General features: G+C 48.5%; 1 protein-coding gene across 4 annotated transcripts in view; it reads left to right on the top strand.

Moving 5' to 3' along the window:
- Positions 1 to 17,724, top strand: part of LOC115163327 (breast carcinoma-amplified sequence 3) — a 305,848-nt gene that overhangs the window by 57,488 nt on the left and 230,636 nt on the right. For all 4 annotated transcript variants that reach the window (XM_029715122.1, XM_029715120.1, XM_029715121.1 and 1 more), the window contains exons 14-15: positions 10,747 to 10,880; positions 16,317 to 16,587. In XM_029715122.1, the coding sequence (XP_029570982.1) occupies positions 10,747 to 10,880; positions 16,317 to 16,587 (405 nt within the window). The remainder of the gene's footprint in view (positions 1 to 10,746; positions 10,881 to 16,316; positions 16,588 to 17,724) is intronic.

Here is a 17,724-nt window from a genome sequence, read left to right as displayed (position 1 = left end):
TGTATGTTGGAGTGACTACACAGACAGCGGAGTGGTTATGGAGTGACTGGTCTGGCACCCTGTCCTGGCTGTGTGGCGTTCAGAGGTTCTATTCCTAGTGGTGTAATTAGAGGATAGGATGCTGCTCTGTTGAAGGCAGTTGTGAAGCTACACACACACACACACACCCTTTAACAGCTGTAAGCTGCTTTATTTACCTCATCTCCTTCACTCTTTCACTATAATCTGTCTCTCCTTCACCTCTTACCCCTCGCACTTCACATCATCTTGACTTGATTATTAGCTGAGATGTCCAAGGTCAAAGACACGTTGTTTTAACGGTAGGGCCTGTGAAACAGTTTGTGTGGAGGGTGGTTTGATTAAAGTGTGTAAGGCTGTATGCAGTGTATGATTAGGTGGTTGGACAGGAGAGACACTCGCTCTCTCTCTCACTGTTTGTAATTCCTCTCAATCACGCCACTGATAAGAATCTTGGAATCTGTTCCTCCATGGAAGATTAGTTCAGGGCTGCTCGCTCATTTACAGGAACTCAACCTCACAACCGCTCTTAAAGAGACACACACACACACGACGACACACACTGAACCTAAACATCTTGTTTAATAAAAAAACTATGTTACTATTCTACGTTCAGTCGCCTAACTAACCTCACACCTCTTAAATATCTACAAAGTCTTGGTAAACGAGGCTAGAACTTATCTCCGGCCACACTTCCTTAGCCCACTAAAGCCCAGCCCATGTTTAGTAACACAGCATCATAATGAATAGCCTGGTGAATTGATGATAGAAACATGGAAAGTGCCAAGCAGCTGTGTCATGATGAAGAAGGGACACTGTGGTGTCATAACTCCTTGATGTGTGAGAGAGAGTCAGGCCTTCACCCCAACTCCCAGCTAACCCACAACACACATGCTGAACACGAGGGAGACACCCCGAAGATACAGCCTCCACACCCCCAGCTCACTCATTTAGCCTGCAACGAGCCGTCTTCACACAGCAAGCAATTACCACTCCCCTCGTGGTTGTATCTTCGTGTTATGTGAAGTGGTGCTTTCACTTTATTTTCACACTCGTTTAGCAAGATGTGCAGCTGTGTGTGAGTGCGTGTGCATGCGTGTGTGTACATGTGACATTTGTGTGTGTGCCATCCATATCCTTGTTTGTGCTTTTTAGCACCATGTCACAGAGTTCTCAGAATCCCTTATTTTACCCAGTAGCAGGGCTGTCCGTCCACCATGGACCAATCACAGAGGATTAAACCCCCCATGGGGTCTGCCAGTCGTTGGGGCCTTTCCTGCCACGCACGCACGCACGCCGCACCCTGGGAATCATGGCTTTAGTAAAGAGCCGCTGTCCTCCTTAGGTAAAGCTGATGATCTATAGATTTTTCCTTTCTCTTCCTTTCTCTTCCTCGTCACTCTCCCTTTCTCTTTATTTTTTCCTCTACTTTTATATCCCTCACTCTCAGTTTTGAGCTGTTAAAATTTCCCAGGGTAATGATTTTGTCTGTTCTAGAGATCTATTGTGGAGTTCCCACTGTCTGTCCAACTGCAGCCAGCCTGCTAGCAAACATTGTGCTTTCAGGTTTTGGCTCATAAAAAAAATGATATAGCTGCATACTCCTTCCTGGGCCAGTTTTGTTTTGAAGAGTTCTTCTACAGTACTGTAATGAAAGGCTACTGAAATTGGATACATAGCTGTAACCATGAATTGTGCTCTGCTCTCGCGTACAGAGTGCATGTAGTATGTCTGTACGGTGTGTGCAGTGGTCAGTGTCTAGTGTGTGTGTTTACAGTGTAGTCTTAAGTGCCTGATTAATTTTCAGAGCTACCAGACCTATGCTAGGTCTCCCTTTAGTGCAGTCATCTCTATGGCCAGTTGGACGTCGGCCCCGCTGACGCTCTCTTACTGTTTGTCCAAGACACTGTAAAGCCACCACTGCCTGCCTGCCTGCGGCTGTTTTTATGGTGTTTCCATACTAGGTGGTAAAAAGCAGCGGCACCGTCTTGGGATGTCAGGGCCTCAGACCTGGGCTGTAAAACCACAAGGAGATCAGAGGAAAGAGGGAGAGCGAAAGAAAGGGGGAGTGAGAGAAGGAGGAGAGAAATGGAGATAGGAGGAGGAATAGAGAGAGAGAGGGAGAGGAAGAGAGGGAGGGCTGGCTAGGTCCGAGACTGATCGACCGTTAGCAAGGTCTCAGGGGAAACTTAAGCCCAAATCAGACCACGCCTCCACTCCAAATCCCCAAACCCCCCACTCCACACAATCCAGACACCTCAGGCTCTGCTGTTGAGTCATCCACAACCCACACAGACGACAACATGCAATGCTGTGCGGAACTTTTTATAGTGTGGGGCGGATTCTGATCTGTTCCTCTGATTTGATTTGGGGCTTTATTTTTCACAGAATTGAAGTCCACTTTGTAGACATACTGTATTTGGTACTGTGTTCACAAGATCCAATAAACACACACACATTGTTCAAAGAGCCTCTCCTTGTACCTCCCCTCCAATCCCCCTTCCGTCAACGGCAGGCAGCACAGAGCAGCGTGAAATCTTATCTGCGGCGGCGAATGTTTGAGGGGATTCATTAGTTAACAGAAACACTAAAAGACAACTTTTAAATGGAGGTTAGAGATTACAGCCCACTCTCTGTTTTCAGAGAAACTGATTAAAGCTTTTCATCAGTCCTCTCTCTTCTTCCCTCCCTCCACAGTCCCCATTTCTTTATCTGCAGATTGTGCTCTGAGTCTGACCAATTTGTTTGGGGGCTTTTAAACATGACAACAAAAGGCTGCTGTTATAGCCTGGCCTCTAAGCTGCTGGGAGAATGTGTTTTATCTGTCTGCCTGTTATGACGGAAAACTCAGACAGAGGCAGCAATACAATAACAAGTCTGTGTCCCAAATGACACCCTATTCCCTATATAGTGCACTACTTTTGACCAGGGCCCATAGGGTTATTAATGCACTATGAAGTGAGGTTTAGTCACGATGGATTTAGGAATGTTTCGTGTTTGTGGTAGAAAGAATGCGCTCATTTCTCTTCGTTTGGAGAAGGGAAGTACAAAGATGTAAATGTTCCATACACTGACCATGGTTTTAGAATGTTTGAGTTTACTGTACATTCAGCGCATTGACTAACAGAAGGCGCTGACTTCTCGTCCTTTGTGGAGGAAAGTGTGATATATATATGAACGTTCCATAATAGTGGTGGTGGATTTTGTTTGAGTTCTCTTAGTTGAACAGGGTGGACTAAAGGTGCTGTATGAGGATTCTGCTCCAATGGCTCCCTATATAGTGCCCTACTTTTGACTAAGACCCTTTGGGACGCCGACTAACTCCAACATCTCACTTCTGCCCCCGCCACGCTTCATGAACTTGACTGCGGGCGGAACACTCCTCCCTCTGTATGTGAGTCAGCATTACTTGAAAGCGGCAGGTTTCACCTTGTAATGAAAGAAAGAGTCAACCATCTTAATATTAAGCTAATTGCTGCCTGTTGGCAATGGTTAGTCAGCCATTTTCAATCTATTAATATCTGAGAGAGAGAGGGAGAGCTGCTCAGCTCACTGGTGGTCTGGCTGGGAAGCAGATAGAAAAACACTCCTCAGTTTCACTCCACTGTAGATCAAATGAACCATAATAACTTTTTTTCTCCCCCTCCATCTCTCCCTCACTCCTTCGCCCCTCGGTTGGATTGTGGATGTGGTTTATGGAGTTAAGAGTGTTGGAGAATCCAGTCCAAGCCAGAGCGGCCGCAGCAGTGTAGCACTCTGGTCTGGTCTACTCTGCTCTGGTCTACTCTACTCTACTCTGGTCTACTCTGGTCTACTCTGGTCTACTCTGGTCTGCTCTGGTCTACTCTGGTCTGCTCTGGTCTGCTCTACTCTACTTTGGTCTACTCTGGTCTATTCTGGTCTACTCTGGTCTGCTCTGGTCTGCTCTGGTCTACTCTGCTCTGGTCTACTCTGCTCTGCTCTACTCTGGTCGACTCGACTCTACTCTGGTTTGCTCTACTCTGGTCTGCTCTACTCTGGTCTGCTCTACTCTACTCTACTCTGGTCTGCTCTACTCTGGTCTGCTCTACTCTGGTCTGCTCTACTCTGGTCTGCTCTACTCTGGTCTGCTCTACTCTGGTCTGCTCTACTCTACTCTGGTCTGCTCTTCTCTGGTCTGCTCTACTTTACTCTGGTCTGCTCTACTCTGGTCTGCTCTACTCTGGTCTGCTCTACTCTGGTCTGCTCTACTCTGCTCTACTCTACTCTGGTCTGCTCTACTCTACTCTGGTCTGCTCTACTCTACTCTGCTCTGCTCTACTCTACTCTGGTCTGCTCTACTCTGGTCTACTCTGGTCTGCTCTACTTTACTCTGGTCTACTCTACTCTGGTCTGCTCTACTCTTCTCTGGTCTGCTCTACTCTGGTCTGCTCTACTCTACTCTGGTCTGCTCTACTCTACTCTACTCTGGTCTGCTCTACTCTGCTCTACTCAGGTCTGCTCTACTCTGCTCTACTCTGGTCTGCTCTACTCTGGTCTGCTCTACTCTGGTCTGCTCTACTCTGGTAGGCTCTACTCTGGTCTGCTCTATTCTACTCTGGTCTGCTCTACTCTACTCTGGTCTACTCTACTCTACTCTGGTCTGCTCTGCTCTACTCTACTCTGGTCTACTCTGGTCTACTCTGGTCTACTCTTCTCTGGTCTGCTGTACTCTGCTCTACTCTGGTCTGCTCTACTCTACTCTACTCTGGTCTGCTCTGGTCTGGTCTACTCTGGTCTGGTCTGCTCTGGTCTACTCTGGTCTGCTCTACTCTGGTCTGGTCTGCTCTACTCTGCTCTACTCTGGTCTGCTCTACACTGGTCTGCTCTACTCTGGTCTATTCTGGTCTGCTCTACTCTGGTCTGCTCTACTCTACTCTACACTGGTCTGCTCTACTCTGGTCTATTCTGGTCTGCTCTACTCTGGTCTGCTTTACTCTACTCTAGTCTACTCTACTCTGGTCTGCTCTACTCTACTCTGGTCTGCTCTACTCTACTCTGGTCTGCTCTACTCTGGTCTGCTCTACTCTGGTCTGCTCTACTCTACTTTGGTCTACTCTGGTCTATTCTGGTCTACTCTGGTCTGGTCTGCTCTGGTCTACTCTGCTCTGGTCTACTCTGCTCTGGTCTACTCTGCTCTGCTCTACTCTGGTCGACTCGACTCTACTCTGGTTTGCTCTACTCTGGTCTGCTCTACTCTACTCTACTCTACTCTGGTCTGCTCTACTCTGGTCTGCTCTACTCTGGTCTGCTCTACTCTGGTCTGCTCTACTCTACTCTGGTATGCTCTTCTCTGGTCTGGTCTGCTCTACTCTGGTCTGCTCTACTCTGCTCTACTCTACTCTGGTCTGCTCTGCTCTACTCTGGTCTACTCTGGTCTGCTCTACTCTGGTCTGCTCTGCTCTACTCTGCTCTACTCTGGTCTGCTCTACACTGGTCTGCTCTACTCTGGTCTATTCTGGTCTGCTCTACTCTGGTCTGCTCTACTCTACTCTACACTGGTCTGCTCTACTCTGGTCTATTCTGGTCTGCTCTACTCTGGTCTGCTTTACTCTACTCTAGTCTACTCTACTCTGGTCTGCTCTACTCTACTCTGGTCTGCTCTACTCTACTCTGGTCTGCTCTACTCTACTCTGGTCTGCTCTACTCTACTCTGGTCTGCTCTACTCTGGTCTGCTCTACTCTGGTCTACTCTATTCTACTCTGGTCTGCTCTACTCTACTCTGCTCTACTCTACTCTGGTCTGCTGTACTCTACTCTGCTCTACTCTACTCTGGTCTGCTCTACTCTACTCTGGTCTGCTCTGGTCTGGTCTACTCTGGTCTGGTCTGCTCTGGTCTACTCTGGTCTGCTCTACTCTACTCTGGTCTGCTCTGGTCTGGTCTACTCTGGTCTGGTCTGCTCTGGTCTACTCTGGTCTGCTCTACTCTGGTCTGCTCTACTCTGGTCTACTCTACTCTGGTCTACTCTACTCTGGTCTACTCTACTCTGGTCTACTCTGGTCTGGTCTACTCTGGTCTGCTCTACTCTGGTCTGTTCTGTGGCTCTATGGCATAGTGCTACACTCTATGGGTGCATCTCAAATGGCACCCTATTCCCTATATCGTGCACTATAATTTAATTTGTTTATAATTTAATTTATTTAACCTTTATTTAACCAGGAAAGGACCCATAAGGTTAGAAACCTCTTGCCAGGGGGACTTTGTAAGAGGTCGGCAGGAAGTAGTCGGCGAGTCCAAACAACACGAGCACAATACAATATTATCTTCTATCAGAGCTTTAAAATCACCAAACAATACCCTCTCCTCCCTTTTAAAGTATTTTCCAAATGTTTTTCCAATTTCATTCCCTGGGCTCTGGTCAGAGTATTGCACTACGTTGGGTGCCATCTGGAACACAACTTATGCTCCTTCCTGGTACAAATAACGCTCCTTACCCGACCACATAATATTGTGAGGAATCGCCAGTGGTGGTAGTGAGAGCCAGGGCTAAGCCGGGCTATGTTCCTCCCCCCTCCACCTTGCCCGTCGGCCTGATGGAATCTGCACTGGTCATTCCAGCGGCCAGTGGTCAGGGAGGGCATAGACAACGTTTCATTTGGAGACACTTTCAGCCAATCCCTCCAACCCTTTTTTTCTTCATCCCTCCATCCAGCTTTAGTGTGATTCATAGCCCAGTCACGATGCTAGGCCCTGTGCCACTCACTACAACATGAACAGCAACAGGCTCAGTGAAAGAGTTCATAAAAAAGGAGCCACTTGATTTAATCTTCAAAATATCTTACTTTTCGCCTGCATAACATGAACAACTTATTGACCGCATGGTGACCCATTGGGTGAGTATTAGCTTCCCATCCCGCTCCACCCCGCCTCCCTCTGCTCCACCCCACTCCACCCCGCCTCACCCCGCCTCACCCCGCTCCACGCCGCTCCACCCCGCCTCACCCCGCTCCACGCCGCTCCAACCCGCTCCACCCCGCTCCACCCCGCCTCCCTCTGCTCCACCCCGCTCCACCCCGCCTCACCCCGCCCCACCCCGCCTCACCCCGCTCCAACCCGCTCCACCCCGTTTCACCCCGTTTCACCCCGCTCCACCCCGCCTCACCCCGCTCCACCCCGCCTCACCCCGCTCCACCCCCCCTCACCCCGCTCCACCTCGCCTCACCCCGCTCCACCCCGCCTCACCCCGCTCCACCCCGCTCCACCCCGCCCTACCCCGTTTCACCCCGCTCCACCCCGCCTCGCCGCTCCACCCCGCCTCAACCCGCTCCTCCCCGTTTCACCCCGCTCCACCCCGCCTCACCCCGCTCCACCCCGCCTCACCCCGCTCCACCCCGCCTCACCCCGCTCCACCTCGCCTCACCCCGCTCCACCCCGCCTCACCCCGCTCCACCCCGCCTCACCCCGCTCCACCCCCATCCTGGTTATCTCAATGTGAGGGAGAGAGGGAAGGAGAGGTAGCGACAGAAATGGAGTGAGGGCTGTAGGGAGGCTGGCCTCAGGACCCAGTGAGTTCTGGCCGGGCTGGTCTGAGTGGGCAGCTTTGATGTCAGTCTGTCACGCCGGGGCCCACTTTAGTTTTTACTGCAGCACTGTGTGTTTTCCACCACTATCATAAACACCTTGAAAAGCCCAGCACGGACGCAGCCGAGAGAGACCGCCACACACACGTACACACGGGCACACAGTACACACATACAGTACACCGAAAAACCCACACACAGTCATTAACTGACACACCACACACACTGTACACAGAGAAACGTGCACATCCACACACACTGCCTGGCAGTCTCTCATCACCAGCCCCACAGCCAGCCCTGAAGACAAAGACTCTGTATGATGCATGTTGTGCTCATTTGCTCATAAGTGTATGCGTCTCCTACAGCAAATTCCCCAGTGTCCTCTTAACGTTTTCTAACTACACATGGTTAGAATTCAACATTTCCCCTTTTTCAAAGGTTTTGGAGCCAAGTGTTGTTAATTAGAGAGGGGACTAGTTTTGTTGCGGCACTTTGTGCTGCCAAGTGGGAGACCTCATCACTGACTGCCCTCCCTTCGTCTCCCTCCTCTCTCCTCATCTGCTTTTGTCCCGAAAAAAAGTCCCAGCCACTTTGGAAATGAAATATCCTTGCACTATTAATGGGATTGAGCAGATGTTTTCTGTTTATACGTTTTGAGACGTGACAAAGGCTGCAGCAAAACACAACAAGGAGAAGTTCTTGGGCACAGTCCTTCTTTCCAATGAAGAGCGAGAGAGAGAGCGAAGGGAGAGAAATTATATTTATGTGAATTATTTTATCACCCGCTCGCTCATTCACTCACAGCCAGGCAGCGGGCCTTCACGCAGACTCACGTCTCACACATGGCAAATTAGAGGTTCTCTCGCCAACCAGTCGGTTTGGGTGTTCCAGGAAAGCCATCCCATTTTCATACAGAACGTTGTAAATAACACTGATGCCCCAGAGAATGGGGAGGTTGAGGTGTTTATAAATAGGACGTGTCAAACAGAGCTCCGACAGCTTCAGGTTTGCAGCTGCAGCGGGCGGCTCTCACACCACCGACCAGGAACGCTGCTTTTTAATTTGTGCTTCCCGTGGCCTAACCGACTGACGCCTCTCGGCGAGGGCCTGTATTTCAACAAGGCCACAAAGCCCCAACCCTGGGCCCTTCCACTCCGGCCGGGTGCCTTTTGGAGTGCAGAGTGTACCATCAGCAAGAAGTCATGTCCTGGCCAGCCTCGCCAAGCCTCATCTGTCAAAGCCCGTGGCAAGCCAGGGAGGGAGGGAGGGAGACGCGCTGGGCAGCTTGGGCCATGGAGTGAGAAGAAGAAAGAAAGGAGGGAGGGAGTAGAGGGTGGCTGGCTGAGGGAGAGAGGAAGCTCCCAGATAAACAGAGCACAGCGCCTTAACTCCTAATCACCCTACGCTTCCGTTTGCAGACTCTATAATTAGAAGGGTCCTTCTTTTCCATGTATTCCCAGTTGACGCAAAGGGTTCTTGTGGCTTGGCACCTCATTTGGGGCGTGGGTTTAGTTTATGGCCAGGGCCCTGAGCTTCCAGCTTTGGTTTGGTCTTCACTTCTGATACAGCATGAATAGCTAAACCACCGTCTAATGCCTTGCCTGCTCTAGTTTTCTATTTTTCTTTTCTTTCCTTCCAATGTCCCCCTCTTTGACTCCTTCTTTTCGACTCCCTCCATCAGTCTTACTCTACGTCCCTTCTCCTCACCTCTGTACCTCACCCTATTACATGGCTGCTGTTGGATAAAGGTGGAAACTGGCTGCATCCTAAATGGCCCCCTATTCACTGGGCCCTAGTCAGTTGGGCACTATATAGGAAATGGGATGCCATTTGGAAAGCAACCTGTGAGGTCTGAAAGCAGTGTCCCGAAGACGTGGATGTGGATGAAGGCAGCCCTCCGCACCTCTCTGATTCAGAGGGGTTGGGTTAAATGTGGAAGACACATTTCAGTTGAATACATTCAGTTGGACAACTGACTAGGTATCCCCCCTTTCCCTTTCCCCTTCATCTAGCCTACATTCCTTTTTGGTGGTGTCTTGCTTCTTCATCCCTCTTGCATGTGTTGCTGGATTCTTTTCATCTCGTGCCATTCCATCCTCCTCTTTTACATTTGACATGCCACCCAATAAAGACTGCCTGCTAATTGCCAACTTATTGCAACCTCCACAGAAAAGACCCAGCGAAGGAAAGTCACTAGTTATTCTCCTGTCAAATTATGGCTGTGAGGCTTTGGGTTCGGAGGCTTCGACTTAAAAAATTCAGCACCATTTCTCTGGTCACACACTTTTCAGTTTGAGCTAAAGGGCTGACGTTTTGAGTTAAGTCACTATGTTTTTGGTAGAAATATAAAGGCTCTGTCCTGGGCTGACTGCGATCTGCGTTTAGATCTGGGTTTGTTCTGGTGTGGTTTGTTGAGTGTGTTGTTTACAGTAAAGGCCTATACTTTCTGCAGTTTGACAAACTTCAAATCAAACGGCTAGAAATGAATGGGCCTGTCATCGGAGGTTACACACAAGCTAGGCTGTGGTTGTGTGTTAGGACACACACACACACACACACACACACACACACACACACACACACACACACACACACACACACACACACACCTCCCAGTCCCTAGAAAGAAGACATAGTTATAAGGGTATGGTTGCGACTGGAGAACAAATTATAATGTGAGGGATAAGCAAGCGATTTACGGCAGTGACAAACGATAGCTGGTGTGTTTTTATTGGGTGGTTTGTTTGTGTACCGGCATGGTGGGGCTGATATGTCCTGCTTTGAAGGGATTGTCGAGTTCTGCACGGTTCAAAGGTTTTATTATTAACAGCTAAATAAATCTGCCCAGTTTTTGACTGAAATGTCTCTATTGTTCTACAGTGAATCAAATAGTTGTTTTTGGGACTGGTTTGTATGCGCACACATTTTTATCAAAGACTGCCATTTGTAATTTCTACAGTATATTTAATCTCTGTATTGGCCAGTACACTACTGGTCTGGATAATATTCTGAAATATTTCATATGGGGTTTGGAGTTGATTTTTATGACTGTTGGAAATTAAACAGTTTTGCCAATATACTAAATCCTCCTGAATAACTCTTGGATATGAAGAATAGGGCTCTGCCAATGGTTATGTATTACGGTGTTTGTGTGTGTGTGTTAATGTCCATGTGGTCTCTGTCTCCAGGTATGCTGTTGGTGACTGCAGACACCCTGGGCCATGACTTCCATGTGTTCCAGGTCCTCACACACCCCTGGGCCTCCAATCAGTCTGCTGTCCACCACCTCTACACACTGCACCGTGGAGAGACTGAGGCCAAGGTAACGCACTATTCATCATACACTCACTGACGCCTACTTATCCCCTGTAAATAATACACATTTTAGTAATTCAGCACTGAGGTGGTTTCTGAACAGGGCCACCCAGAGCTGTTTACTGAGTGCGCTCTGGCTGCAGCATCTAAACCAAGCCTTTGATCCTCTGTAGTGTATGTTTGCCTGTGTTGTGTCTAAACACTGTCAGATAGACAACACTGGGCTTCATCAGACTGTACAGCTGAAAGGAAGAGTCGTTTTATGCCTCTGATCAGACACAGTTCTGTAGCATGGCCTCACTGGTTCCAGAAGTACATGGGGGGAAACGGTATGCATGTGTGTGACCACTACAGCTTCAACGTCATTTCCTCAAGACATTGTTAGGAAGGGTAAAACACTATTAGGCTGGAGGATCTGAGTTGAGTGTTTGTGTGCGTGTGTGTGAGCGGATAAGAACCCAAACAGGGCGGGGTGTGACCCAGGCAGCTCTGTAATTGATGTGAAGGATGATTTAGAAACAAGCAAGGCCTCATTGCCTCTCACTTGACTGCAGCACCAGATTCCTCACAGCTGTGGAATCACAGCCTTCCAGCCAATCAATTCATCAGCGTCCAAAGCAAACACATTTTCAAAAGCTGAAACAATTTGTAAGAGAAATAGGGCATGTCGAGTTTCAAACAACATTCACTATGGCTCATTCAATAAAAAAGGGTGCTGCATGTTTTCTTCTTGTCTCTCTCTCTCTCTCTCTCTCTCCTCTCTCCTCTCTCCTCTCTCCTCTCTCCTCTCTCTCTTCTCTCTCTCTCGTGAAAATCTAATATTTTGAGTTGGTAGGAGGAGAGATGACCCCCTCTGACATGATACTTTCTTCCCCGGCTAATCACTTTGTGAGGCTGTGCAGAGCCTCTTTTGAGGAATGGCCACCATTAAAGCTCTCCCTCTGTAGTTGTGGCTGCCGCTGAATGTCAGCTGAGGCCTTGCTTATGGAGCGCACACAGCCTCAGTGGCGTGTAAGGAGATTTATTTGACCCAAGTCAAGGGACGCAGCATCCTGTATTCTCCCTTTACAGCATGCAGGTCTGTTATATAGAATCACAGTTTATGCAGCACTTCTGGCAATCCAAATTGTAGGTTTAGTCACATAAGATAAAAGTTACGCTAGTGTTCTCTCCCATCGGGCCATCACTCCAATATAGAGGATTAAGATTGAATCCTACTACACCGGCTCTGACGCTCGTCGGATGTGGCAGGGCTTGAAAACTATTATGGATTACAAAGGGAAACCCAGACGCGAGCTGCCCAGTGACGTGCGCCTACCAGACGAGCTAAATGCCTTTTATGCTCGCTTCGAGGCAAGCAACACTGAAGCATGCATGAGAGCGCCAGCTGTTCTGTGTGATTATGCTCTCGGTAGCCGATGTGAGCAAGACCTTTAAACAGGTCAACATTCACAAAGCCGCAGGGCCAAACGGATTACCAGGACATGTACTCAAAGCATGCGGACCAACTGGCAAGTATCTACACTGACATTTTCAACCTCTCCTTGACCGAGTCTGTAATACCTACATGTTTCAAGCAGACCACCATAGTCCCTGTGCCCAAGGCAGCGAAGGTAACCTGCCTAAATGATTACCGCCCGTAGCACTCACGCTGGTAGCCATGAAGTGCTTTGAAAGGCTGGCTCACATCAACAGCATCCTCCCGGATACCCTAGACCCACTCCAATTCGCATACCGCCCCAGCAGATCCCCAGATGACAAACTCCACGCTGCCCTTTCCCACCTGGACAAAATGAACACCTATGTGAGAATGCTCTTCATTGACTACAGCCCAGCGTTCAACACCATAGTGCCCACAAAGCGTATCATTAAGCTAAGGACCCTGAGACTAAACTCCTTCCTCTGCAACTGGATCCTGGACTTCCTGACGGGCCGCCCCCAGGTGGTAAGGGTAGGCAACAACACGTCTGCCACGCTGATCCTCAACACTGGGGCCCCTCAGGGGTGTGTACTTAGTCCCCTCCTGTAGTCCCTGTTCACCCACGACTGCGTGACCAAACACGACTTCAACACCATCATTAAGTTCGCTGACGACACAACAGTGGTAGGCCTGATCACTGACAACAACTAGACAGCCTATAGGGAGGAGGTCAGAGAACTGGCAGTGTGGTGCCAGGACAACAACCTCTCCCTCAATGTAAGCAAGACAAAGGAGCCGATCGTGGACTACAGGAAAAGGCGGGCTGAGCAGGCCCCCATTAACATCAACGGGGCTGTAGTGGAGCAGGTCAAGAGTTTCAAGGTCCTTGGTGTCCACATCACCAACGATCTATCAGGGTCCAAACACACCAAGTCATGAAGAGGGCACAACAAAACCTTTTCCACCTCAGGAAACTGAAAAGATTTGGAATGGGTCCCCAGATCCTCAAAAGTTTCTACAGCTGCACCATTGAGAGCATCACCGCCAGGTATGGCAACTGCTCTGCATCTGACCATAAGGCACTACAGAGGGTAGTGCGTATGGCCCAGTACATCACTGAAGCCAAGGTTCCTGCAATCAAGGACCTACACTACTGTTCAAAAAGTTGGGGTCACTTAGAAATGTCCTTGTTTTTGAAAGAAAATCAAAAAATGTTGTCCATTAAAGTAACATCAAATTGATCAGAAATACAGTGTAGACCTAGTTAATGTTGAAAATGGACCTGCAAAACACCAGTCTCAACGTCAACAGTGAAGAGGCAACCCCGGGATGCTGGCCTTCTGGCAGAGTTCCTCTGTCCAGTGTCTGTGTTCTTTTGCCCATCTTAATCTTTTCTTTTTATTGGCCAGTCTGAGATATTACTTTTTTCAACTCTTGCCTAGAAGGCCAGCATCCCGGAGTCGCCTCTTCACTGTTGACGTTGAGACTGGTGTTTTGCTGGTACTATTTAATGAAGCTGTCAGTTGAGGAGTTGTGAGGTGTCTATGTAGATATTCCATAAAGAATATATTCCGTTTCCAGCTACAGTAGTCATTTCCAACGTTAACAATGTCTACACTGTATTGCTGATCAGTTAGATGTTTTTTTCAAAAACAAAGACATTTCTAAGTGACCCCAAACTTTTGAACGGTGGTGTATATAATAGGTGGTGTCAGAGGAAAGCCCATAAAGTTGTCAGAGACTCCAGTCACCCAAGTGATAGACTTTCTCTGCTACCGCACAGTGCCAAGTCTAGGACCAAGACAGCTTCTACCCCTAAGCCATAAGACTGCTGAACAATTAATCAAATGGCTACTGGACTATTTACATTGATCCCCCCCCACTCGCCTCTCCATTTGTTTTGTACACTGCTGCTACTCGCTGTTTATTATCTATACATAGTCACTTCACCTACATGTACAAATTACCTCAAACCTGTACCCCAGCACACTGACTCAGTACCGGTACCCCCTGTATGTAGCCTCGTTACTGTGATATTTTTATTTTTTTACTTTAGTTTATTTGGTAAATATTTTCTTGACTCTTCTTGAACTGCGCTGTTAAGGGCTTGTAAGTAAGCCTGTTGTATTCAGCGCATGTGACAAATAAAGTTTGATTTGATTTGCACAGTGGAGTTGAGGCTAAACTATTTAATACGTACTTCTATTGGTTTGTAAGATACTTGTATTTCTGTTGGTGTTTTTGCCCCATTTAGTCAATTTCTATGGATATTTCTTCTCTTATTAATGTACTCTCATATCTTTAGCTTAGCAGCCGTTCCAGGGCAAAAAGTGTATTTTTAGTTGGCAACTTGTGGTGTTCTATTTACTCTAGCAGAACTAATATTTATCTGTGCAGAGCTTGGACCCTAGCTGCCTGTCCCGCTAGTGTCATGTCTGGACCAGAACACTGATCTAGGCTTTGCTTCGACCTTGTGTGCGTGCGCACACACACTCACCCATGTAAACTCCTCCACGGACACACACAGGATTGTAATGGGCAGGTTAATGTGTGACTTATAACGGCAGGTCCTGCTGCCTGGCTGTGTGTTACTAGCTTTGATCCTGCTGGTGTAAACACTGTGGAGACTACAGCAGAGAGAGAGAGCAGGCTGTAGGGCACAGAGGTTATCTCCTACACAGCATACAATGCCGGAAGTGCAAATGGTGATGTAGCAAGGCGGGTGGACAACTCTTATCTAGCTGGACTGACTGGCTGGGCTCGCTTCGACTCACCACACACACACTGATTCACTGACACAGTCAACCCAGGTAAACAGGCATGGCTCTGATAACGACAGGAGGGTTTCTCAGTAATAGGGCCCTAGGTGGTTTGAAAGCAGTTTAAACTGGAGTACACTCAGTGACCAGGCAGCTCTGGTTGTCTGTTTTTAGTTTTCCCTTTCTTTTTGGTCTGTTTTCCTTTTACTCTGTCTCTCAGGATTCCTGTCATTCGATTGTAGGTCCTGCTAAGTGACAGTAACTCTAACTTATCAGTGTTACTGATAGAGACCGAGACACTTTGAACACTTCTATGTCTGTCTGTGTGTGACATCTCTACTGTGTCTCCTCTCTACCACAACATGTCTGCTCATCTCACCCATACACACTTCTGTTCTGAATGATCTGGGTCAAATCACAGTCTGATTAAGTAAGAGACTTCACCCAACTTCTGCTGTTGTTGGAGAGTTTGTATCCTACAAAATATGGGGAGGACAATGTTATCGTGATCAAGAATGTACCCCCTCCCCATATTGGCTTTAATCACGGCTAGGCAGGGCTCAGCTGAAACTACCCCCTATCCTTGTCTGTGCATAGAAACTGGTATGTGTCTGGTATGTGAAGGATTCCCCATTAACTGTCATTGCTGAGGACAATTACCCAGCCAACCTGTGCCATGGCCACAGATGAAACATACAGACACAGGTAGACAGATCTCACAGTGGAAAAGATAAACCTCTCTTTTTCTGAGGATGAATAATGTTGACTCTCTTTTACACTTTATTTTCTGTCTGTCCGTCCCTCTCGCCACCTCTGTCTTTATCTCTCTCTGTCTCTGTCTCTGTCGGTCTCTCTCGTGTCTGACATAGTTGTGTAGATGCTATCTGTTGAAGTGTTTGCTCTGTGAGCTGACTGTGTGTGTGTAGCTCTTGAGGCCACAGGAGAGAAAGACCTTAATTGTCTTCTGCAGACAGACTGTTGGGCTGTCTTTACCAAAGACTTAAAAATACATTCCCACCAAACCCTCAACAACCCTCCAGATACCTCCTTTCAAATGGCCATCTTATATTCTCTATTCAGGGGTCAGTTCAACATCTATTTGAGAACGTTAAGGGGAACATTGGTTCGGTTTTGCTGTAAGGTCAACTGCCTTACTACTTATACACTGTGTTACTGTTAACGTATGACAAGCTGATCAGCTTCCTCTCTCTTTCTTTATCTCTCTCTGCCTGTCTGTGTCTCTCTGTCTGTGCCCCTTCCCCAGGTCCAGGACATCTGTTTCAGCCAGGACAGTCGCTGGGTGGTGATCAGCACACTGCGTGGCACCTCCCACGTCTTTCCCATCAACCCCTACGGTGGCGCGCCCTGTGCCCGCACACACATGTCCCCCCGGGTGGTCAACCGCATGTCCCGCTTCCAGAAGAGTGCAGGGCTGGAGGAGATAGAGAATGAACTGAACAGCAAGCAGGCTGGAGGAGGGAGATGCAGCCCCATCCCCGGGCTCTCCAGCAGCCCCTCGGGGTCCCCGCTACACGGTAAGGATAGAGGACACACTCGTGCACACAGATGCACAGGCACCAAGCACAGAACTAATCCTCTTACTATTGCGCAGTACATGAAACCCCACAATACGCAGCATATGTTGTGACATGACTATAGCTGATATGGGGGGTGTGGCAACACACACCGCTCTTCAGACAGCGGCGGCTCCAGTTCCAGTAAATGACAACAACCGCTGACTGACTGTCACCTGAGTAGACCTTGTTCTATGACCTAGGACTATGACCCGTCTGTTACAGCCTTGGTCCTGTTGGTCAAACACCCCTAAAGCCGCCTGGCCTGGCTGGCACACACACACACTATACACACTACCACCGACATGTGGGCACACACACCCACTCATACGCAAACAAACACCTGTTGACATATACTCACCAGCAAGTTCACAGAGAAAAATCATAGTTCAGGGTCGAGGCTGTTTGCAGATCTTCTCAGTTTGCCCTCCCTCCCTCCCTCTCACTGTCAGGGCATCAGTCATCCATCTCTCTCCCACTCTCTGCAGCCGTGGCGCCCTGACTTCCCCTCTCCCTTCCTAGCCTATTGTTAGCCCCAGCCCCCCCCCAGCCCACTACTCAGTTTGTGTGGCTTCTCTCCCCCAGGCTCTGTATTAATGACCACTGTCAGATCACTTCCCCAACAATTAAAACAATGTCAGAAGGACGTTCAAGCCAGGCCAGAGTGACGTCAAGCCCAGGGAATGTACTGCCGCCGCGGCTTGTCTCGTTCTGGATCTAGAGAGAAAAAGTGGAGAGAAGGAAATGGAAAGGGAGGGAGGAGAAAGAGGAGTGAAAGAGGGAGAAATAAATTGTGAAAGAGAAGGAGAAAAAATATGGAGGTAGAGCGAAAGAGTTCAGCTTTTGTAGCGGCAGTGAATGGAGGGAGATGGGAGCAAGAGACTCATAAATCACACTCTATTTTCAAAGGAGGGCATTAGAGCCACCTGTCAACAATTAGTCTCTTCACTGGTGTGTGTGTGTGTGTGTGTGTGTGTGTGTGTGTGTGTGTGTGTGTGTGTGTGTGTGTAGGCCCCCAGGGATGGCAGACGCCTATATAAATGTTACAGCGTAAAGAAAGACTAAAATACCACTGTCTGAGGCAATAGGTTTTACGTT

This window comes from Salmo trutta, chromosome 26, assembly GCF_901001165.1.
Source record: "Salmo trutta chromosome 26, fSalTru1.1, whole genome shotgun sequence".
Lineage (NCBI taxonomy): Eukaryota > Metazoa > Chordata > Actinopteri > Salmoniformes > Salmonidae > Salmo > Salmo trutta.
The sequence above is the reverse complement of the archived record's forward strand: the minus strand, read 5'-3'. Positions and strand labels throughout refer to the sequence as shown.